Source organism: Apodemus sylvaticus, chromosome 19 (genome assembly GCF_947179515.1).
Source record: "Apodemus sylvaticus chromosome 19, mApoSyl1.1, whole genome shotgun sequence".
NCBI lineage: Eukaryota > Metazoa > Chordata > Mammalia > Rodentia > Muridae > Apodemus > Apodemus sylvaticus.
Genome location: NC_067490.1, coordinates 24,560,308 through 24,585,303, shown reverse-complemented (window position 1 = coordinate 24,585,303; position 24,996 = coordinate 24,560,308). Strand labels below are relative to the sequence as shown.

At 44.9% G+C, this 24,996-nt stretch overlaps 1 protein-coding gene across 1 annotated transcript; it reads left to right on the top strand.

Moving 5' to 3' along the window:
• Positions 1–783: 783 nt before the first annotated feature.
• Slc25a16 (solute carrier family 25 member 16) lies at positions 784–23,803 on the top strand. Its single transcript, XM_052163881.1, has 9 exons — positions 784–1,023; positions 6,067–6,159; positions 8,635–8,768; positions 11,487–11,550; positions 14,558–14,679; positions 15,048–15,114; positions 17,400–17,562; positions 20,019–20,087; positions 21,667–23,803. Exons 1-9 carry the CDS (start codon positions 894–896, stop codon positions 21,821–21,823), a joined length of 999 nt encoding a protein of 332 aa, XP_052019841.1. The 5' UTR covers positions 784–893; the 3' UTR covers positions 21,824–23,803.
• Positions 23,804–24,996: the final 1,193 nt, after the last annotated feature.

The window sequence follows — 24,996 nt, the reverse complement described above, 5'->3', positions numbered from 1 at the left end:
AGACAGGCAGGGAGAGATGAAGAAAAGAAAAGAAGAAGAAATCAAAAAGAGTTTGCGAAGACAGCAGGTTAAAGAAGAATTTGTTGTGTGTGAGACAGAGTGGGATATGGCGGGTAGAAGATGGGAGTGGATCAGAAAGAGAAGGGTGAGCTGCTTGTGTTAATGCCAGGGGCACTACAGACACACAGGCACACATGCATGCATGGGCACCAAACCCAGGTATTCTGCAAGAACAAGAGTGCTCTTGGCCGCTGAGCCATCTCTCCAGCTCTTAACATTTATTATAGTGTGTGCGTGTGTATGCGTGCGCACACACATGCATTAAGGTGCATGTGGGAATTGATTGTCTTCTTCAACTAAGCCGGGTCTGGAGATAACTCAGGTCGTCCAGCCTAGTGGCAAGTGCCTTCGCCCATTGAGCCAGCTAGCTTACCTAGCTTTTTATTTCGACAGTCTTTTTCTCTTTGCAGCCTGGGCTAGTCCGGAGCTCACTATGATAGCCAGGCTGGCCTTGATCTGTAGGTGATCCCCCCTGCTTAAGAATCCGGAGTGCTGGGATTACAGGCGGGCCCTGATCTCCATTGTCCGGCATCAGGCTCGCGCGTGCTGAGACTGCACGCCTGAACTAACTCGTCTGTCTAAAGAAACCTTCTTTAGGAACACCAGGACCCTGCGCGTCCCAGACCCCTTGGGTGACGCCCACTTCCGCCTTGCTCTCCGGGCCCGGGCCCAGCTGCGGCCGCGTGCGTCATCATCCTGCGACGCCACGCCCTGGGCATCATCTGGCTCCGCCCGCGCGGCGGCTGGGCTCCTGTCAGAGCCGGCTCCAGTCATGCTGCTGCTCAGTGTTTTGTAAGTTGGCAGCGGAGGCTCGGGACGTGGCGCAGGTCCCGATGGCGGCCCTGGCGGCTGCGGCGGCCCTGGCGTCGGCCGAGCCTGCACCCGCGGTGCCGCAGGCGGCGGGGAGCGGGGGCCCGACCTCGCGCCGAGACTTCTACTGGCTGCGTTCCTTCTTGGCTGGAGGTAAGTGTCCGCCGCCGGGATCCCGGGGCTGGGTAGTGAAGCCGGGCCGCAGGCCGGCCAGAGCCAGCGGCCTCCGCGACAGTCCGGGGCTTCTCCTGCTGCAGCGCCCAGCCGGGCCTTGAACTCAGCCGCTGCTGCCGGGGCTAATCCCTCCACTGAACCAAGCACCTGTTCTCCCAGAGGTTGAAAAAAGGATCGTTTAGGTGGGATATGGTGGGCACCACCCCTTTCTGTTACAAACAACCTGAACGACAGTGTAGGATTGAATTTTGCTGTTTGCTTAAAAGGAAAACAAATATTGGAGGTGGATGCCTGCTTGGGCTCGCGCCCCCTTCGGGTGTGTGCGCGCGGGAGGATGATGATATGAGACTATTTCATGTACTCCTACCTCAAGTTCCCAATATAGTTGACTCTGGCTTTGAACGCCTGATTTCTCCTGCCTCAACATCCCAAGTGCTGGAATTACAGGCACATGCCTCACAGGCCATCTCTGGAGGCCGACTTTGAAAAATAGACTAGGATATGGTGGAATGTGACTTAACATTGCAAGTTCTGGGTTCAGAGTGATACCCTGTCTCAAAAACAAAATAAAATGACTAAGGGTATTGTGCAAAACTGCCTACAACCAAAACTGGTTCCAGGAATCGTGGTAAACAAACTGCAATTGCTTGAAAAGAAGTACCGTGCTTTCTGGTTACACGACTATGATGGGATTAAAGGCATGCGCCACCACTGCCAGCCTCTCTCCCGTTCTGTATGCAGGTGTTTGTATCTCTTAACTGCCCCCTCCCCACAATGAGTATTTGAGTTGTCATCACTTAATTATTTATGACTGGCAAAAAACCTAACACATTATGAGGACTCATGGAGAGATAGTGTCATAGCTTGTAGCTGTGTTGGGAATGTAATTGTTTTCTTCTGCAGATTAAAAAGACATTTCTTTTCTTTTTTTCTTTTTCTTTTTCTTTTCTTTTTTTTCTTTTCTTCTTCTTCTTCTTCTTCTTCTTCTTCTTCTTCTTTTTTTTTTTTTTTTTGAGACAGGGTTTCTCTGTATAGCCTTGGCTGTCCTGGAACTCACTCTGTAGACCAGGTTGGCCTCAAACTCAGAAATCCACCTGCCTCTGCCTCCCAGGTGCTGGGATTAAAGGCATGTGCCACCAGCACCTGGCTAAAAAGACATTTCTTTCTTAGCCCTAGCACCCTGGAGGCAGAGGCAGGCAGATCTACAGAAACTTTCTTTCTTTGTTTCTTTGTTTGCCTGGCACAGAAGCTTTATTTATACTGGAATACCTGAGTTCCAGTGCTTATTTTGACCTCTGTTCTCTGTATCAGAGAACAAAGGAAAGATCTGTCAGCTGGGCATGCTGGCTCACTCCTTTAATCCCAGCACTCTGGAGGCAGAGGCCGGTAGATCTCTGAGTTCACCACCAGCCTGGTCTGGAGATCAAGTTCCAGGACAGCCAGAGCTACATATAGAGATCTTATCTCAAAAAAAAAAAAAAAGAAAGAAAAGTGTTGGGCTTTGCCTTTAGAGTCCAGGACGACAGAGCAAAGCTGTGACCTCAGCAGTGGCTGAGAGCTCACATCTTTATCAGCAAGCAGGCAGCACAGAAAGAAAGACACTGGCCGTGGTGGGAGTCTTTTGAACCTCAAAGCCTACCCCCAGTGACCCACTCTCTCCAACAAGGCTGCACCTCCCAATCCTTCCCAACAGTTCCACTAACTAGGGATCAAGTATTTAAGAATATGAGACTAGATGCTGGATAGATGGCTCAGTGGTCACTGACTGCTCTTCCATACCATGCCCTCTTTTGGTGTATCTGAAGACAGCTGCAGTGTGCTCATATACATTAAATAAATTAATTTAAAAAAATGAATATGAGACTATAGGGGGGCATTCTTATCCAAACCTCTATTATATGAACCCTCGCCGCCACGCTGCCCTGGCTTTCCCAAATATACTTTGTCTGGTTTTTTTTTTTTTTTTTTTTTGGTTTTGTTTTGTTTTGTTTTGGATCCTAGTTGGGGTTCGCATTGAGATCAGAGATGCCAATATCCATCAGAAAACTGTTTTGAAGGTCTCTAAGGGCCCCAGACATACTTGATTGCATACACTGCCAACGATTTTGTTCTTGGCAGTCATTGCCTCATCAGATCCCTGATCAGCTGAGGCTGATTTTTTTTTTTTTTTTTTTTTTTTGGTTTTTTGAGACAGGGTTTCTCTGTGTAGCCCTGGCTGTCCTGGAACTCACTCTGTAGACCAGGCTAGCCTTGAACTCAGAAATCCGCCTGCCTCTGCCTCCCAAGTGCTGGGATTACAGGCATGCGCCACCACCGCCCGGCTGATTTTTTTTTTTTTAAGATTTATTTATTTATTATATGTAAGTACAACGTAGCTATCTTCAGACACACCAGAAGAGGGGTCAGATCTCATTATGGATGGTTGTGAGCCACCATGTGGTTGCTGGGATTTGAACTTAGGACCTTCGGGAGAGCAGTCAGTGTTCTTAACCGCTGAGCCATCTCACCAGCCCATGAGGCTGATTTTAAACTGGTCATGCTCCCATTTCCGCCTCCACAGTCTAGTCCTGGCCTTATAGGTCACCATACCCATGGAACTAGAATTACAAATGGTCGTGAGCTGCCATATGCCAGGTCCTCCGCAAGCTCACGCTCCCAGCCCTTGGCTCATGTTAAGGCTCACCGAGTTGCCAGTGGCAGCCTTGCACCTGCGGTGTAGCACAGGCTAGCTCTCAGCTAGGATCACAGGCCTGTGCCACCGGACTCGGAGTATCAAACGGGTTAAATGAGTTTGTAACAATCCTGGCCTAGTGTTTACAGTCAGATCTCTTAGCCTAGTGCTTGTTACAAAGTGAACACTCAGTTTTTTCTTTTCTTGTTTTTTCCCTGAGACTGGAATCTCTGGGTAGCCCTGACTGGCCTGGAACTTAACTACTTAGCTCAGAATGGCCTCTGACTCTTGGCAGTTGGTTTGTCTCAGCGTCCCAGGTGATTGAGTGATTACAGGAGTGAGCCACCAGTGTCTTCCTTCTTATCTTTTCCCTCTTTCTTTATTATCTATGTCTGTCGTCTGTCTGTCTGTCTACCCATCTCTGCCCACTTACCTATCGTCTATTTAGATAGAGTGGAACTTACTAAGACCCATCTGCTTTGGATCCCCCAAGTGCTGAGATTAAAGTGTGTGCCACTGTGACCAGCCATCCACCTAAGTTTTGAAGCAGTCTTTCGGTGGAGCTTGCTGATTGGTTGGGTGGCTGACCAGTGAGCTCTAGAGAGCTCTGTCTCCACCTGCCGATGCCGGGGTTCACAGGCAGGTGCCACCATGCCCAGAGTTTACATAGATACAAGGATCTAAACTCAAGCCCAAACTCCGGGCCTCATGTGTGTGCAGTAGGTAGTGGTAGTAGGGTTCTGAAACAGGGTCTCGTGTAATCTGGGCTGGCTTCTAACTTGAGATGTAGCTGAGGCAGACCTCCTGCTTCTGCTCCCAAGTGCTGGCATTATAGGAGTGTGCCCAGGCCTGGTTCTAGTAGGAAAGCCTTCTTATTTTCTGTGTGAGCTTAAATTAAATAATTTTTGCTTTATTTTTGTTTTTGTGTATGGGTGTTTTACTTGATGTATGTCTGCACACCATATGTAGATAGTGTCAATGAATGTCAAAAGAGAGCGTTGGATCTCCTGGTGCTGGAGTTACAGATTGTTATGGGCAGCTGTGTAGGGGTGCCGGGAATTGAACTCAGGTCCTCTGGAAGAACAACCAGTGTTCTTAACTGCCAATCATTTCTCAGCTCCTCGCCAGGCGGTGGTGGCGCACACTTTTAATTCCAGCACTTGGGAGGCAGAGGCAGGCGGATTCCTGAGTTGGAGGCCAGCTTGGTCTACAGAGTGAGTTCCAGGTCTCTCTCTCTCTCTCTCTCTCTCTCTCTCTCTCTCTCTCTCTGTCTGTCTCTCTGTCTCTCTGTCTTTCTCTCTTTCTCTCTCTCCCTCTCTCCTTTTTTTCTTGAGCCAGGGTCTTTGTAGCCTTGACTCTCTGGAACTTGGAGTGTAGAGCAGGTGGGATGCAAACTCACATGCCTCTGCCTCCTGAGTGCCAGGGCTAAAGGTATGCACCACTACAACTGGCTTCCTAAAATTTCTTAAATTACATTTATGTTTGCGTGTACGTGTGTGGGGGCATGTGCACAGGTCAGAGGTAACTTGTAGGCACTGGTTTACTTTTTCCATAGTGTGGATCTCGGGAGGAAACTCAGGTCATGAGGACTGACATCAAGTGCCTTAAGCCACTACAGCTGTGTCTCTAGCGATTGTTTCTTTCTGCAGTAGTTTGTTTTTCTGAGCCTGGGTCTCTCTATAATCCTGTAGCCCTGGGTATCCTGGAACTACATAGTGAATACTATGTAGACTAGGCTAGCCCCTAACTCACAGATAACCTGCTTGCCTCTGCCTCCCAAGTGCTGGGATTAAAGGCATGCACCACCACTGCCTGGCTACTTGTTTCATTTTTTGAGACTTGATCTCACTCTGTAGCTCAAGCTGGCCTGGAACTGTGTAGCTGCAGTGATGAGTTCTTTTGCGTCTACCTCCCGAAGGCTAACAGCTCAGGCAGGCATCTGTGAGGATTTCCTGTAAGCCTGTCTCTGCTTGCATGCACGTCTGCTGACCAGTGCAACAGAGTAGGCACCACGCACGTGCTTGCAGCATTGTAAATGAATGATTGGTTTTGTAGGCAATCATTGTTTTGATGTTTTAATGAGAAAATTTTTAGAGTTTCAAATGGAAGTTCCCAGGTGCGTAAACTGCCCTCTGCTCATCTGGCATAGGTAGGGCATTATATTACTAGAACTTAGAACTTGTCTATAAGTTACAGGGAACGGGGCCTTGATCTGCAGAACCTTTTACTAAGCACTTCTCCCCATGAAGACCAAACTGAAGTGTAGTTGGTGTTCTGGCCGGACCCATGTTGATTTCCCTGTAGGAAGAGATGGGATCCAGTTTCTTTCTGCCCTTTTCATTTTCTTTCAGGTATTGCTGGATGCTGCGCCAAAACCACAGTGGCTCCCCTGGATCGAGTAAAGGTTTTATTACAAGCTCACAACCACCATTACAAACATTTAGGTGAGTTCTACATGCTGTCTTAGTCAGGGTTTCTATTGCTGGGATAGAAAGCACGCTGTGGAGGGAAGGGTCTATTTTGCTTGCCCCTCTGTATCACAGTTCATCATCACTGAAGGCAGTCAGGAGCTCACACAGGGCAGAACCAACAGTAGGAGCCGATGCAGAGGCGTGCGTTGGGATAGCAGCCATGGAGGATGGCAGCTTACTGGCTGGCTCTTCACAGCTCGCTCAGTCTGCTTGTTTTATTTCTTTTTCTTTTTGGTTTTCCAAGACGGAGTTTCTCTGTGTAGTCCTGGCAGACCTCTGTAGACCAGGCTGCCTTGCATCTCAGAGATCTGCCCTCCTCCGCCTCCTGAGTCCTGGGATTAAAGATGTGCACCTGACTCTCAGTGTGCTTTCTTATAGAACCCAGGACCAATTTCTGGTAGAACTCAGACGTGGTCCCACCCACAATGGGCTGCGCCCCCTTCCACATTAATCACTAGTTAAGAAAATGCCCTGCAGGCCTGCCTGCCTCCAGCCCTAGTGTATGGAGGCATTTTCTCAGTTGAGACTCTCCCTCTCAGCTGACTCTAGCTTGTGGCAAGTTGGCCAAAAGCTAAATTGGAATTTTGCCAACTTGCCAAAAAGCCAAGGATGAAAAGGAATGGAACATTATCTACTTGTTTTTGTTTTTGTTTTTGTTTTTCTGAGACAGGGTTTCTCTCTGCAGTCCTGACTGTTCTGGAACTCACTGTAGACCAGGCTGGCCTCGAACTCACACAGATCTTGCCTCTGCTTCTGAGTGCGGGGTTTACTGCATTGTCGTTGCCCCCCCTCTCTTTCTCTCTCTCTTTTCTTCCTTTCTTTCTTTTTTTCTTTTTCTTTTCTTTTTTTTTTTTTTGAGACAGGGTTTCTCTGTGTAGCCCTGGCTGTCCTAGACTCACTTTGTAGACCAGGCTGGCCTCGAACTCAGAAATCTGCCTGCCTCTGCCTCCCAAGTGCTGGGATTACAGGCGTGCGCCACCACTGCCCTGCTTCTCTCTCTCTTTTCTTTATTGAGGCAAGCTCTCTCTACACAGCCCTTGCTGTTTTGAAACTCAGGTAGATCAGGCTGGCCTTGAGTTCCCAGAGATCCACCTGACTCTGCCCCTCAAGTACTGGGATTAAAGCTGTGCACCACCCTGTCCAGATCAGTGGTGAGCTTTATGTTTATATGAGTAAAGCTTATTTATTTGATTTAGATAAAAGATGAAGTTCATTTACTATGTAGGAATTACCACTTACAGGTTGGGGTTAGAGAGATGGCTCAAAGGTTGGAAGTATCTGTTATTTTTGTAGGGGACCTGGGTTCAATTCCAGGGGATCCAGTACCCTCTTCTGAGCTCTTTGGGCACCTGGCACTTATGTAATGCATACACACATGTAGGCAAAACAGGTGTATATATAAAATAAAATAAATAAGTGGTTAAAAATAAATTACCATTTGTGGTAGGGCATGATGGTGCATGCTACTAATCCCAGTACTTGAGGAGTAAAGACAGGACAACCAAGACTTCCAGGTTATTCTTGGCTGCCTAGGGTGTCTGAGGCCACCCTCAGTCATCAGAGACCCTTTCTAAAATAAAACCAAAACTCTCTTGAAATTATGTAATTTTTTTTTTTTTTTTTAGGTTTTTTCAAGACAGGGTTTCTCTGTGTAGCCCTGGCTGTCCTGGAACTCACTCTGTAGACCAGGCTGGCCTCGAACTCAGAAATCCACCTGCCTCTGCCTCCCAAGTGCTGGGATTAAAGGTGTGCGCTACCACCACCTGACTGAAATTAGGTAATTTCTTAAGTAAAATTTCATTATGAATGATGGCTTATTTATTCTCAGTATTTTTTATGAAAAATTGAATTTCAGTACATTTATTGGAGGAGGGAACATTAAGACACAGTTCTTTAGGTTGGGCCTCACGCTTACATGTAGCCCAGGCTGACCTTGAACATGTGATTTTCCTCCCTTAGCCTCCCCCATGTTGAGATTACACTTAGGAAAAAGAACAAAACAGGGGTCGAACTGGGGCACATGTCTGTAGTCCAGTATTGAGGAGGCAGAATCGGGCAGATCTCTGTGAATTACAGATTGTAGGCCAGCTGGAGCTATATGGTGAGACCCTGTCACAACACACACACACACACACACACACACACACACACACACACACCAAAGAAAGGAGAAAAGGGAATCAAGGACCAGCAAGATGGCTCTGGGTAAAGTGCTTACCACATAAGCCTAATGACTATGGAAGGAGACCCTCCCCCTCAACATCATCCCCTGAGCTGCACACACGAAGTGATTTGAGCGCGGATGTGTGTACATGTTCTCAGACATGTGCACAGTAATAAATGCACAGGAACAGAAAGAAGACAGACGGCTCATGGGAGCCACATCCCTGGCTCAGAGTTAGTTTCTATTACCTTAATAGTATTCTTCTAAACTCTTCCCATGAACAGGGGTACTGTCTACACTGCGTGCGGTTCCCCAGAAGGAAGGCTACCTTGGATTATATAAAGGGAACGGTGCAATGATGATTCGGATCTTTCCCTACGGAGCGATCCAGTTCATGGCCTTTGAGCATTATAAAACGGTACTTGGAGTTTTCTTTCTTTCATGTCTTTGAGTGTTATGTTTAATACCAAATATTTGTCTTTATTTGTGTGTGTGTGTGTGTGTGTGTGTGTACATGGAGGTCAAGAACAACTTGTAGAAGTCCTTCCATTGTCATGTGGGGTCTGTGTACCAGACTCAGGTTTTCAGGCTTTGTGACAGGTGTGTTTCCTGCTGAATCATCTTGTAGTCCCTTGCATCTTTTGTGGTTTTCAAACAGTATCTTTATGTTAAGCACAGGCTAGGTTTGAACTAATGATCCTCCTGCCTCAGCCTCCTAAGTACTGGGATGTTGAACACATTTTTCCCCCAAGCCTAAGCAACTGGAATGACTCATGAGAGTCAAAATATCTTTATAAACACCTTGTCCGTAAGATTAGGTTGGTTCTCTGATTAGATCATAACTTATCATCCCATGTTTTTTTGTTTTTTTGTTTTTGTTTTTATTTTTGTTTTTTCAAGACAGGGTTTCTCTGTGGAGTCCTGGCTGTCCTGGAACTCACTCTGTAGACCAGGCTGGCCTCGATTTCAGAAATCCTGGGATTACAGGATTTACTCAGAAAGTGCTGGGATTACAGGCGTGCGTTACCACTGCCCGGCTCCATCCCATGTATTCTAATCTATGTTCTGCCACGTGGCTGGTTACCTCTGCTTAGCTGCCAGGTTTTTGAACTCCATGTTCCTGGGCAATTCCCAGTCTGTCTCTATTTTAGAATCCTGTCTGCTGACCGGATGTCCCGCCTTCTATTTTACCCTTTCCTATAGGCCATAGGATTTTCATTGACAAATGATGCAACCATACAGTACGCGTAACAGGTTCTCTCTACCCTGGGATTATGTGGGTAGACTAGCATGCTCTCTATTGGAACTCTTCCCCCGTGCTGGGGATTGAGCCTACAGTTCTGTGCACACCAGTGGTTTTAACTTCAAGTTAAGTTTGGGTGCTGTGAATCCAGTGCAAGCTTTTCTGCTTCTGTGGCAAGCACTTTCCCAACTGAGCATCTTCTCATTTCCTGTTAGTTTGTTTTGAGATGGATCTGGGATTTATGTAAGGCTGGCCTAGAATTTCCTGTGTAGCCAAGACTGGCTTTGAACTCCTAGTCTTGTCCCTCTCAAGTGCTGGAATTGTAGGCGTGTACCACCATGCCCAGCTCAAAAGTGCCTTCCAGAAAGATAGTGAGGTGGCTGAAGGTGAGGGTGTCTTCTGCCAAGCCTGACAGCCTATGTCCACTTCCTGGGATCCACATGGTAGACAGCTGACTCCGTCACGCTGTCCCTGACTTCATGACTGTGTACACAAACACAAAGAAAATAAAATGAATAAAAATTAAAGCGTTTTTTTTAAAGATAAATTTATATTTTAGAATGCCTTTTTAGATTAAAAAAAAAAATTGTATGTGTCTGTGTGTATGGGTGCTTGTGGAGGCCAGAAGAGCGCCGTATTTCCCTGGAGCTGGAGTTAGCTGATGAGGGCGCTCAAAGCCGACTTCCATCCTCTGGAAGAGCAGCAAGCAGCGTGAGCGCCGAGCTGTCTGCTCCCATTGCTGGGCTTGCTCGCCAGGTCTCTGAGAACACCGGCGGCCGTGGCCTTGCTTTTACACTTCTCTATTTACAGTCATTTATTATATTCATGTATTTTCAACTGGCATAAAGTATAAATGTATATCTTATGTTGCCTCAGCAGCTTCCTGGTTATACTCATGGGATTGCTGATATAGTTTACTTCTTTCTTTTCTTTCTTTCTTTTTTTTTTTTTTGTTTTATTTTATTTTATTTTTTTTTTTTTGAGACAGGTTTTCTCTGTATAGAAGAAACTGAAACTTGCTATATAGACTAGGCTAGCCTTGAGCTTACAGAGATCCACCTGCCTCTGCTGTATTAAAGGCATGTGCCTCCACACCCAGCCTTAAAAAAAAAAAAGATTTATATTTTGGGCTGGAGATGGCTTAGTGGTCAAGAGCATTGACTGTTCTTTCTTGGTTTATCGTGACTGACAGGGTTTCTCTGTGTAGCCCTGGCTGTCCTGGCACTCACTCTGTAGACCAGGCTGGCCTTGAACTCAGAAATCCGCCTGCCTCTGCCTCCCAAGTGCTGGGATTACAGGCGTGCGCCACCACCGCCCCGCTGTGGCTACTCTTCTTAAGAACCCAGGCCTGATTCCCAGCATCCATATGGTGGCTCAAAAGCATCTCTAACCCCAGTTTGGGGGAATCTGATGACCTCTTCTGGCCTCTATTGGTGCTGCACATATGTGGCAAACTTTCATATATGTAGTAAAACACCTATGTAAAGAAACTAAAACTATTTTTTTTTCTTTTAAGACGGGTTTCTTTGTTTAGCCCTGGCTGTCCTTGAACTTGCTCTGTAGACCAGGTTAGCCTTGAACTCACAGAGATCTGCCTGCCTCTGCCTCCCAAGTTCTAGGATTTTATTTTATGTATGTGGATGTTTTGCTTTCATATATATCTGTGTGTATGTACTGTGCATGTCTGGTGCCTTTAGTAGTCAGAAGAGGGTGCTGTAGCTCCTAGAACTGCTGTTAGGGACAGTCACAAGCTGCCATGCAGGTACTAGGACCTGAACCCAAGTCTGCAGGGGCAGCAAATGCTCTTAACCTCTGAGTCATCTTGTGGCCCCTCTAACTTTATTTTAACACATAAAGTAGCATCTCATTTAATTCAGTGTTTTTGGTTTCTAGTTCATTACTACAAAGCTGGGAGTTTCTGGTCATGTGCACAGATTAATGGCTGGATCCATGGCAGGTAAGATGAGTAGGCACATTTCATATCTGATAAGTAAGTTCTCTTCCTACCAAAGTGCTTCATTTGGGGCCTAGAGAGATGGTTAAACAGTTAAGAGTACTTCCTGTTGTTTTTTTAATATTTATTTATTTATTTTTAAAGATTTATTTATTTATGTATTATTATATGTAAGTAACTGTATCTGTCTTCAGACACTCCAGAACAGGGCGTCAGATCTCATTACGGATGGTTGTGAGCCACCATGCGGTTGCTGGGATTTGAACTCAGGACCTTCGGAAGAGCAGTCAGTGCTCTTAACTGCTGAGCCATCTCTCCAACCCTATTTATTTATTTTTTATTGAGACACAGTATTACTATGTAGTCCTGGTGGGCCTGTGTTTAAATAATTATTTTTATTTTCATGCAAGTGTGTGTGTGTGTGTGAAAGAGAGAGAAGAGAAAGAGTATATGTGGGTGTATACACATACATGTCCATGGAAGCCAGAAGAGGGTGTTGGATACTTTAGAGCAGAGTTATTGGCTTCGTAGGGTACCCAACATGGGTGGTGGCAACCAAACTGCGGACTTCTGGAAGAGCAATATGTACTTCTGACTGCTGAGCCATCTTTCCAGCCCTATCTCTGCTCACGCAGAGGACTTGCGTCAGGTTCCTGGCTCCCACGTCAGGTGTCTCACCGTGTGTGGTATCCCCCTTCACCCGAGGAGAATCTGATCCCTCGGACCTCCAAGGGCGCCTCTTCTTTCCTGCGCATACTCAACACACAGATAGATGGACACACAGAATTAAAAATAAGAGAAAAAGATCTTTGTTAAGAACTCCTTGTTGTTTAGGTACTGTAAGGCTTTTAGAGCTGTGGTTCTCTGACGGTTCTGCTGTTCCATGCTCACTTGATTACAGTTAATATATTGTTCCTAGTCAGGGATGAATTAATGTTCTAGTCCCTTTATATTTAGTAATCTAGTATCTGTGTTTAACCACCTTCAAATGTAACTGGAAGTTTTGTATTCATTCAAGTAAAAAGTGGGAAGAGAGACAGGAGGGACGGGATGCTGGGTAATGGAGGTAAGGATTTGGCTCTGAGAGACGCAATACTGGGCCAGTGAGGCGGATGGCTCAGCAGGTGAGGTGCTTGCAGCCAACCCTGGTAACCTGGGCTCAGTACTTGGCATCCACAAGGGAGAGAGAATCTGCTCCTGTGACTTGTCCTCTGACCTCCACAGCAGTGTAGCATCGGAGAATACTACACAAAAGTAAATAATTCCACTGGTAGGGTTGTGTGCTCCACGCCGGTAGAACATGGAGAAGAGATGGAGACAGGAGGATCATGCATTCCAGGCCAGCCTGAGCTGTGGTGGTGCTTATCCCAGCAGAGGCGGATGGCTCCTCCTCAGTCTGCTGGGCGAGTGGCAGCCCTGTGCCGCTGAGGGCTTCTCGCTCTGTGACCTCCCACACCACCAACTGGTTTTATTGTTTTTTCAAGACAGGGTTTTTCTGTGTAGCCCTGGCTGTCCTGGAACTCTCTCTGTAGACCAGGTTGGCCTCCAACTCAGAAATCTGCCTGCCTCTGCCTCCATGCTGGGATTAAAGATGCATACCACCACCACCACCACCACCTGGCCTACAGTTATTTTTACTACTAATCTCACATCCAATAAAACCAACCCCATGATATGTTTGAGCTGCATCATTTGGTGCTAATAGCAGGATTTCACAATGAGAGGAACTTATGATGGTTTTTAAAACACTGACCCTTTCCAGGAGTGGTACCTTCAAGCTTGCACTCATGGGCAGAGACTCATGGGTGGATCTCTGAGTTCTAGGCCAGCCAAGGCTGCGTAGTAAGATCCTGTCTCAAAAAACAACCAAACAAACCTCCCCAACCCTCCTCAGGTACTGCTGTTGGATTACTTGAGTCCTTAGTCCTTAATTTCACCTTTGTTCTTAGTGGGTTTCACCATTTTTATAATACTAAGAATGTTACTGTATGGAGTGTGTGTGTAGCATTTAGATGTCACTATTTTGACATGTTACTATATGGAGTGTGTGTAGCATGTAGATGTTACTAGTTTTACATGTTACTGTATGGAGTGTGTGTGTAGCATGTAGATGTCACTATTTTTACTATATGGAGTATGTGTGCATGTAGATGTCACTATTTTTGCATGTTACTGTATGGAGTGTGTGTGTAGCATGTAGATGTCACTATTTTTACATGTTACTATATGGAGTGTATGTATAGCATGTAGACTATGTCACTATTTTTGCATGTTACTGTATGGAGTGTGTGTGTAGCATGTAGACTATGTCACTATTTTTGCATGTTACTGTATGGAGTGTGTGTGTGTGTGTAGCATGTAGACTATGTTTTTTTGTTTTGTTTTGTTTTTTTGTTTTTTTGGATTTGTTTTTTTTGAGACAGGGTTTCTCTGTATAGCCCCGGCTGTCCTGGAACTCACTCTGTAGTCCAGGTTGGCCTCGAACTCAGAAATCTGCCTGCCTCTGCCTCCCAGAGTGCTGGCATTACAGGTGTGTGCCACCATCGCCCAGCTTATGTTACTATTTTTGCATGTTACTATATGGAGTGTTTGTGTAGCATGTAGATGTCACTATTTTGACATTTTGCTGTATGGAGTGTGTGTGTACACATGTAGACTATGTCACTATTTTTGCATGTTACTGTATGGAGTGTATATGTGTAGCATGTAGACTATGTTACTATTTTTGCATGTTACTATATGGAGTGTTTGTGTAGCATGTAGATGTCACTATTTTGACATTTTGCTGTATGGAGTGTGTGTGTACACATGTAGATGTCACTATTTTGACATGTTACTGTATGGAGTGTATATGTACACATGTAGATGTCACTATTTTTACATGTTACTATATATAGTGTGTGTAGCATGTAGCTGTCACTATTTTGTCATGTTACTGTATGGAGTGTGTGTGTGTAGCATGTAGTGCCACTGTTTTACATTCGCGGCCCCATTCCTCCATTCTTTCCAGGCATGACAGCAGTCATCTGCACTTACCCTCTTGATGTGGTGAGGGTGCGCCTGGCCTTCCAGGTGAAAGGAGAGCACACCTATTCAGGGATCATCCATGCCTTCAAGACCATCTATGCCAAGGTACTCCTCTACCCGCCTTCCTAACGTAGAGCATGGCGCCCTGAATCTAGGGAGCTACGGTTCAACCTCTGCTTGCATTAATGATACTAGCTTAGGGGTGTAGATCAGTGATAGGGCGCTTGCCTACCCTGCAAAAGTTCTGGATTGATTCCCAGTTCCACAGTAAAGAGTGAGGAGAGAGGAAGGGAGGGAGCAGGGAGGAAGGAGGAGTTTGTTATTAATGGTAACAGCAGCAGTGGCCCCGAGGAGCCTGTTGTTGTATCCCCAATGAGTGGGGGGGGGGGTCCGCTTCCATTGCGTCATGCTTTTATTGGATGATGTTTATCGTAATGAATATGATATAATCCTCTGCTTTTCTTCATTCAAAGGAAGGTGGTTTCCTTGGATTCTACAGGGGACTGATGCCCACCATACTAGGAATGGCTCCATATGCGGGTATGATTCAAACCGGGCCAGGCAGATGCTGCACGTCCATCATCCAGCACTCAGAGGCAGAGGCAGGCAGGGCTCTCTGAGTTGTGAGCCAGCTTGGTCTACATAGCGAGCTCTTATCTCAGACATAAAGCAGAATAGGCAAATCAAAATGAAGTTTGTCAGCATCCAATTTGTGTTTATGTCACCAGTGTTTTTTAAGTGAACATGAAAAAATGCTCTCTGAAATGGTTTTTACTTATGAATATGAAGATAGAACTATAATTCAATATATTTACTTATGAATATGAGAATAGAACTATAATTCAAATATGGTCACTCAGCCCATTATATATAAAGTTTGCTGATAATGTTCACTGAGTAGAAATGTGATTTTATGTCTTTTTATTAATATGTGACTCAGCTAATGTCTCAACTTAGGTTTTTAAGGATCCAGTTTTGTGCAAGGCATGGTGGCACATGCCTTAGCCCCAGCACTCAGGAGGCAGAGGCAGATGGAACTGTCTGAGTTTGAGGCCAGCCTGGCCTACCCAGTGAGTTCCAGAACAATCAGGGCTGTTAACAGAGACACCCTGTGTTTAAAAAACAAAAACAAAAACAAAAAAGAGCTCAGGTTTGGGGCTGGAGAGAAGGCTCGGTAGTTAAGAGCGCTTAGACAGGGCCAGGCTTTGGTTCTCAGCACCCGCTCTGTGGCTCACAGTCATCTGATGCTCTGGTTCAGACTCTTGACAGCCTCTTCTTGCCTCTGCAGGCACCAGGCACCCATGTGGTGCGCACGCAAACGCTCATATTTTAAAATAAAGTAAAAAAAGAAGTTTGTTTACACATTTCTTTAATTCTAGCTCTGGAGAGGTCAAGTTGAGAGGGCAGGAATTTCATGATCACTTCACCTACATGTGACATTTGGGCAAGGTGGTAAACACTCAGGCAGGAGACTGAGCCTGGGAGTTTGGGGCCAGCCTTGTTCTCAGAGACCTGGCGAGCAAGCCTACTGATAGGCGGCAGAGACAGCTCGGCGGCTCACACTGCTGGCTGCTCTTCCAGAGGGAGGGAATTCTGCTTTGAGCAAAGGCATGTGCCACCACTGCCTGTTCGTGGAGCTGTTTTCTGCGTGTATATTTATTTTTTTGAGACGAGGTTTAATGTACCCTAGTATAGCCTTGAACATGCTATGTAGCTGAGAATGACCTAGAAATCTTGATCTTCTTGCTTGGGCCTCCCAAGTGCCAGGCTGGCTGGTGTGTTCCACTGAACCTGGCTTCTGTGTCTTTTCTTTTTTTTTAAAGATTTATTTTATTTATGAGTACATCGTAGCTATCTTTAGACACCAGAAGAGGGCATCAGATCCCATTACAGATGGTTGTAAGCCATGATGTGGTTGCTGGGAATTGAACTTAAGAACCTCTAGAAGCACAGTCAGTGCTTTTAACTGCGAAACCATCCCTCCAGCCCTTCTATGTCTTTATAGTTAAAAAAAACATTCAGATTATATCTGTGTCTCAGTGTTGCTGTGAATAGACACCATGACTAAGGCGATTCCTATAAAGGACAACATTTCATTGGGGCTGGCTTACAGGTTCGGTGATGAGTTCAGTCCATCATCATCTTGGAAGCATTCAGGCAGATATGGTTCTCAGGAAAGAGATGAGAGTTCTGCACCTTGATTTGAAGGCAGCCAGAAGGAGACTGTTTTCTGCAGGTAGTCAGGAGAGAGGAGCTTGAGTCCAGGAACCCTCCAAGCCCACTTACACAGTGACATACTTCCTCTGACAAGGCCACACCTCCCAAAGTGTCACTTTCCATGGGCCAGGAATGTTCAAACCACCACAGTCTGTTTATTGTGTAAGTGTGTATATAAAATTTATGAACTATGGGCTGGGTGGATCATGCCTTTAATCTCAGCACTTGAGAGGCTTAGGCTTCTCTGGGCTACATAGTGATTCCAGGCAGGCTATGTCTCAGAACCAGACCCCCATCAAATTATGATTATGAATTTAAATTTTACTCATTTTAAACTTTGGAAGACTGTTTAATTCTACTCCTGTATGATTTGAAATAGCTTTAAGTTCTCCTTTAATGTATAGTATATATTAGTGTCTGAAAACTAATGCTACCAGTTTTTGATAACTGGTAATGTCTTTGGATTAGTATTTATAGTAGTAATTAAACATACTAAAGCAATTGTCTTAGACTAGATAATGCATCATTGTTACCTTTGGTGATTTTGTTATATGTAATGACATCTCTTTCTCAGTTCATGCACGGTGAGTTTGTACCCTGCTTTTCAGGTGTTTCCTTTTTCACCTTTGGAACCTTGAAGAGCGTGGGGCTCTCCTACGCTCCCACCCTGCTTGGCCGGCCCTCGTCTGACAACCCCAACGTCTTAGTTTTGAAAACGCACATAAACCTACTTTGTGGTGGTGTTGCTGGAGCAATAGCGCAGACGATATCGTAAGTGTCTCCTTCAGGTCCTAAGCCTCTGTCCTGGTCATGTCTGACACTGTGGTCATGTTAATCTCTTCTCATAGCACACTGAAGAGCAGACTCCTTTATAAAATACTGTTTCATTTTGATAAATATTAATTCAATCCTTTTTTCAGACATGCCTTTATCATAAGCATATTATAGACATGCCAATAGTCCATTGCATTAATCTAGATCCTCCCACTAGAGATTCATTTGAAAAAACAATCACATAAATATAAACATTCATTCGTTTATTGTTTTGTTTTTTGGGTTTGTTTCATTTTATTTGTTTGCATTGTTTTGTTTTGTTTTGTTTTTTTCTCCTCGAGACAGGGTTTCTCTGTATAGCCCTGGCTGTCCTGGAACTCACTCTGTAGACCAGGCTGGCCTCGAACTCAGAGATCCGCCCGCCTCTGCCTCCCAGAGTGCTGGGATTATAGGTGTGCACCACCACCACCCGGTTTTTTCCTTTTTTTTTTTTTTTTTGTTTGCATTGTTTTTTGAGACAGGGTTTCTCTGTGTTGACCTGGCTATCTTGGAACTGGATTTGTGGACCAGACTGGCCTTGAACTTACAAAGGTCTGACTCCCATTGTTTCCCATGTGCTGGGAGTAAAGGTGTGAGCTGTCAGTGCCTGGCTCCATTTGCCCACAACAAATTTCTGACATTTGGGCCATTTATTTAGTGCGTGCGTGCGTGCGTTGGTATGTGAGTATGTATGTGTATGATATATGGTGTTTATGTGTGGTTTTTGTGTGTGTATGTGTGTGCAGATTGTGGGATGTGTGTGTGTGTGTGTATGTGTGTGTGTTCCAGATAGTATATGAAGCATTGTAAGGTAAGGTTCACTGAAGGAAAAATATAATAGATGACTTAGAAACTCCCCTTTGCCAGGCGGTGGTGGTGCACGCTTTTAATCCCAGCACTTGGGAGGCAGAGGCAGGCGGATTTCTGAGTTCGAGGCCAGCCTGGTCTACAAAGTGAGTTTCAGGACAGCCAGGGCTACACAGAGAAACCCTGTCTTGAAAAATCAAAAAAAAAAAAAAAAAGAAAGAAAAAGAAAAAGAAAAAGAAACTCCCCCTTTGTACCTTTGTATAGATTTTATTTTTATGTAAGTATGTAATGTATGTATGTATGTATGTATGTATGTATGTATGTATGTATGTATGTAGTACAGTTCTCTCAGAGGCCAGAAGAAGGTGTCAGATCCGCTGGAGCTGGCATTACAGATGTATACTGGTTTTTATGTGTGTGTGTCAACTTGACAGAAGTTAGAGTCCTTAGAGAGGAAGGAGCCCTAGTTGAGAAAATGCCTCCATGAGATCCAGCTGTGGGGCATTGTCTCAATTAGTGATCAGTGGAGAGGGCCCCTTGTGGGTGGAGCCATCCCTGGGCAGGTGGTCCCGGGTTCTATAAGAGAGCAGGCTGAGCAAGTCAGGGGAACAGTGCAGCAAGCAGCGCCCTCCATGGCCTCTGCATGAGCTCCTGCCTCCAGGACCCTGCCCTGTGTGAGTCCCTGGCCTGGCTTCCTTCAGTGATGAGCAAGGGTATGGAAGCCAAACAGTCTTTCTCCCCAACTTGCTCATGGTGTTTTGTCACAACAGTAGAAACCCTGGGTAAGGCAAGGTGGTTGTGAACCACCTGACCTGGGTGCTGGGAACTAAACTCAGGTTCCCTGGAACAGGAGCAATCACCCAGCCCAAGCTATCTTTCCTGAAGCAGTTCAGTGTTTAACTGGAGTTAAAGTTGCTACCATGTAGAGGGGACATTATAATAAACCCATTACTGTATCAAAATTGGGAAGGTGGTTTCAAGACATTTCTCCAGACCAGGAGAGATTAAGTAGAAGGAGACATGAAAAGCTAAAATCTAAGCAGCAGGACTTTCCTGAGAAAGCAAGTCAGAAAAGGTGACCAAGGTGACCTGAGCACCAGGAAGGCAGCAGGAGTGCTGTCACCAGACTCCTCTGAATCCTGGGTGGGTCAAGCAAAGCCAGCCTCAGCTGGGTAAGATGCCCAGACCGAGAGCTGCCCTGGGAAAGGAGAAAGACTGTTTGTCAGATGGAAGGCAATGCTGTGCTGTGGAAGATAGAGATGTCTGCTTTACTGTGGGAAGCTGGCTGTGGACTTGTGTGGACTCATGACCATCTCCTGATGGTCTACTTCTCTTTGGCCCTGTCACCTCCCTTTCCTCAAAGTTGACTTACAGCTTTTAACTTGTCTTCTTTCTCCCATCTCTGCCTGCAGCCCCCAAACCAGGGTCTCCTGTGGTCAAAACTAGTTTCTAACTTGTTCTGTAGGTGAGGATGGCTTTGAACTTCTGATCCTCCTGCCTCCACCTGCCCAGTCCCAGACTGCTCAGTAGATTTAAGATGTTGGTTTCAATGGTTGTCAGATAGGAAATGATTGTTTCTAAGTCTTTAATTCTTGTGTTTCTTCAGCTACCCATTTGATGTGACCCGTCGGAGAATGCAGTTAGGGGCGGTCCTCCCGGAGTTTGAGAAGTGCCTGTAAGTGTTGTAAAGTCTAACTGTCTGTAATCTTTAGAAACCTCCCTCATGTTCTTTACATTTCTAAGAGAGGCCCTGGTTGGTTTTCAACTCTGTATGCAACATGGATGACCTTGAAGTTGTGACCTTCCTTTCTCAAATTCTAAGTGCTAGGCATAAGTTCTGACCCTCTTACCTGGCTTCTTGGTTGGTTGGTATTTGAGGCAGGATCTGTCTATGTAGTACACATCTGCCCTTGAACATGCACCATTCTTCAGGGCTATACAAGACCTTGTCTCAGAGAAACTCAACCTGACCCACTCCATGGGCAAGAAATGAAAGAGAGGGGCTGGAGAGATGGCTCAGCGGGTAGGAGCACTGACTCTTCTTCCAAAGGTCATGAGTTCGAATCCCAGCATCCACATGGTGGCTCACAACCATCCATAAAGAGATCTGACACCTACAGTGTACTTACATATAATAAATAAATAAATATTAAAAAAAAAAAAAGAAATGAGAGAGAAAGCAAAGAAGAGGGTACAGCCTTCCCCAACCACGGGGCCTCTTAGAACTCAGGTAACCCCAGCCTTGAGGTCTGCAGCACCGAGCAGCTGCAGAAAAGTTGCACTGTAATGAAAACTGAAAGAGTGGATGTTCATACAGCCGTGCTTCCATTAGTGTGACTGTGGGCTAGTGCTGTCAGCTAACAGTGTAGATGTGATACGGGCTGAGCTCATGGCCCTGAGTGGCCTGGAAATGTGCTGTAGAATGCTTCCCCTTTTGGAGTGACTTGATTTTGTCATTGTGATGTGTTGGCTATTTGTCACCTTTGTCTCCTGAAAGCTATTCCAGATGGAAGTTTACACAAAGTGTCATGTACTGCATTCAGCCCACTTTGCTTTTTAAAGACTTATATGTTGTGTTATTTTATGAATGTTTTGCTTGCATGTATGTCTGTGTGCCACGTCCATTCCTGGTGCCTGCTGAGGCCAGAAGAGGGTGTTGGATCCCTTGAGACTGGAGTTAGAGATGGTTGCAGAACACCGTGTGGGTGTGGGGAACGGAACCTGAGTTCAGAAGTTCTCTTAACTTTTAAGTCCACTCTCCAGGCCAGTTTTCAAACATTTGACTTACTTTAGCAAAGGCTAGCCTTGAACTCCTGGTCTTCCTGTCTCTGTCTCCCAAGTGCTAAACTTAAGGGCGTGCACCACCTGGACTTGTTTGTATGTGTGTATTTATAAGTGCAAATATTTATTGTCTTATTTGAGACACAGTCTCTCTCTCTGTAGCTCAAGTTGGCTTGAAACTCCTCTTCTAGCTTCTGAAGTGCTAGGATCACAAGCTAGCAACCACAACTAGTTAAGCCTCCTCTAAAAATGCTGCTCCAGGTTGGTTCTGGTGGCACAGCCCTTTGTCCCCAGCTTTGGGAGGCAGAAGATTATAGTTCAAAGCTAGCCCAGGCTACAGAGCACGATTCTGTCTGAAGAAACCATCTAAAGAAAGAAGAAACACAGCTGGTCTGGTCTCCGAGTTGACTCACCAGCTTGTGACGGCTTGTCCCCTTCCAATGGTTGCTACATCATTTTCCACTGTCTTTCAGTACCATGCGGGAGACCATGAAGTACGTCTATGGCCACCATGGGATCCGGAGAGGATTGTACCGTGGCTTATCTCTCAACTACATCCGATGCATTCCCTCTCAGGCTGTGGCTTTCACGACCTATGAACTCATGAAGCAATTTTTTCACCTTAACTAAAAGAAAAAAAATCATGATTTGTAGTTATTTTCCTCAGTAAATTCTCAGAAGGATTTGTGTGTGTGTGTGTGTGTGTGTGTGTGTGTGTGTGTGTGTGTGTCTGGCTGTGTCTCTGTGTGTATGTATGTGTGTGTGTATGCATATATACATGTATATGATACCTTAATTGTGAGGGAAACATTACTTGAAGGGGACGTTTGCCCTGACACAGGAACCACTGGTATTTTAATACTTGATTTCTTTGAGTTTTTAAATCATAGATCAAAAAGGCTTAGCATTATTTGTTTTTTCTTTTTGATGGGATCTCCATATGTTACCCTGGCTGGCTTGGAACTCACTGTGGAGAGACCTTCTCTTGCCTCTGCCTCTCAAGTACTGAGATTCTAGGCATGGACCACCATGCCGGCTCTAATGTACTTTTTTTTTTTTTTTTTTTTTTTTTTGGTTTTTTCGAGACAGGGTTTCTCTGTGTAGCCCTGGCTGTCCTGAACTCACTTTGTAGACCAGGCTGGCCTCGAACTCAGAAATCCACCTGCCTCTGCCTCCCAAGTGCTGGGATTAAAGGCGTGCGCCACCACTGCCCAGCTTCTAATGTACTTTTTAATGGCAAACGTTATACCTTAGGACCCTGAATAGCCATCTTGGGTAAAGTGTTATTTGGAAGGAAGATAAAGTTCATATTTGAGTTCAAGAGATGGTCATTAGTCCTCCCATGCCATTCCAAACTTCCCCTTGTAATTGTGGTTACTGAGGGGGATGGGTTGGACTCAAACCCAGGGTCTTTGCATGCCAAGCCCATGTTGTACACACTAAGCCACATCCGCAGCCTGCCAGCGCCATAGCACTGAGCTATGTCACTGGCCTTTCTGTTTTGGTTTGGTGCTGGGGACCGCACTAATGCATGCTGGTGGCAGAGTCATTGCACACTGCCAGTGGCCCACACCCCAGCCCGCTTCCCTGCTCATTATTTCCCCTTCCCACTCTGCCCTTTCTTTACTTGTTCTGGAGAGTAAACTCAGGGTCTCTCTCGCCTATCTTGCTAGATAAGGGCTCTACCTCTGAACTACATCTCCAGCCTTCTAACATTGTGCAATGTTATTAAAATCAGCCGACTTCCTTTTACTGTAGCAGAGTGAGAACTGAATATGTCAGGTCTGTGACGCAGAGCCAGCAACAAAGTTGTGTTCTTAGTATGTTTCCTCTCATTTGCCCCAGTGGATACAAAGCACCTTTCCTCCATTGCTTTGAAGAGCTTGCTTTCTTTCTAACTGACTTTGGGGATTGAATCCAGGGCCTCATACATGCCAGGCACGATGAGATCCCATCTGAAAGCCAGGTGTATATTGAGGTACCTCCCCAGCCGGCTTTCAGTCTCAATGAAAGTACTGTTGTATTTTAAAGGAGATATTCAACAAATGAAGATGTTCCCAGGTTTTGTTCAAATGCTATTATCATGGACTTTGATTTTCATGAGTTTTAAAAAGCCACTGCCATCCGTTCCCTTAAAGGAGAGTAACATTGTAGATGCTTGTCTTAAATAACTTGGTATGTACTAGAAAATTTAAATGGACCATCAATTTAGATGAAGCAATGTTTCTGAGGTATTATGTCAATTTCTTCCGTGTAATGTAAGTTTAGTGTGTCATAGTCCTAAGCGTAAATATAAAACATGTTTTGATTGTTACATTTTAAAGAGGTTGTTTAGAATATAAGAATTGTGATCATTGTGTTTAGAACACTTTTCCATTGTAAGCATGACATGGAGTAGAATTTGGAGCAGAAGCAGCGAGTTGTCTCTAGAGGTGGTGACTTGTAGAACTGCTGGGATTTCTAAAACATTAAAATTAAGCTGAAAATGTTACTTCTGCATTTTTTCATGTATGTAAAGATTTCTAGTCATATCTTGCAAAAAATTGGATGAATTAGTTTCATTTTATAATCTTTACTTTAAAAATAAAAATGTATCTTGTGATTTGTAAATGTACCAGGAGTGGAGATATGTCTGTTTATAAAGCTCTTTTGTATATTTTAATTTCTGGACCACACTGTAGCAAATTATTCCATTCAATCTTAAGGTAATTTAAATCTATAAAATAAATTTCTCAATTATATTATCAAAGAGAACCGAAAATATTTTTTAAAATAAGAAATTGCCTTCTATGTCTGTTATGAATCCATAAGATATTAAAAGTAATTTTTTTATCCTTGTTTTGATGGCTTGTTTTATTTATTTGTCATCTGTAAAACCTGATATCAACCTGAGGGCTCTACACATGCTAGGTAAACACTTTACCACTGACCTGGGTCCCCAGCTAGACTATTTAAATTGCTTTATTTTTCTTTCTTTAATATTATTTTATATGAGTAGGTTTTGCCAGAATGTGTGTCTGTGCTCCACAGATATGCTTCCTACCCAAGGTGGTCAGGAGTACAACATCAGCCCCCCTGGAACTGGAGTTACAGATCCTTGTGAGCTGCCCTTAGGTGCTTGGGAACAAACTGGAGTCCTCTCCAGCCCCCCACCCCCCTATTTTTTTCTGAAACAGTCTATGTAACCCAAGCTGGCCTGAAACTCAAAATCTTCCTTCCTCAGCCTCTCCTGTGCTGGGATTATAGATATGTGCCACTGTATCAGGCCAACAACTTTCTTTTAAATGCTTGCAGTACTGATGAGGAAAAATGTTAAATATAAAATAAAAGAATGGGAGGGCCGGGAGATGGGTCAGGTGATAGAGCTATATAGCCTACATTCATATTCCTAGCACCCACATACTAGCCAGGTTTAGTCATAGACCCCGTCTCATTAAGGGACGAGCCGTTGAAGGCACTGACTGTAGAACCATTGGTGTCTATACATTTACACATACAGGCGCATACGCATGCACACAGACATCAGAGTGGACAAATGTTAAAATTACAAACTGACTTCTTTTAAAAGATTTTTTTCTTTAGACTTACTTTTGTTTTTCTAAAGATTTTATCTGGGGAATCCACTGTCAATGTCTTCAGACACACCAGAAGAGGGCGTCAGATCCCATTACTGATGGTTGTGAGCCACCATGTGGTTGCTGGGAATTGAACTCAGGACCTCTGGAAGAGCAGTCAAAGCTCTTAACTGCTGAGCCATCTCTTCTCGCTTATCCACCCCGCTCCCTTCAAAGAGGGTTTCTCTG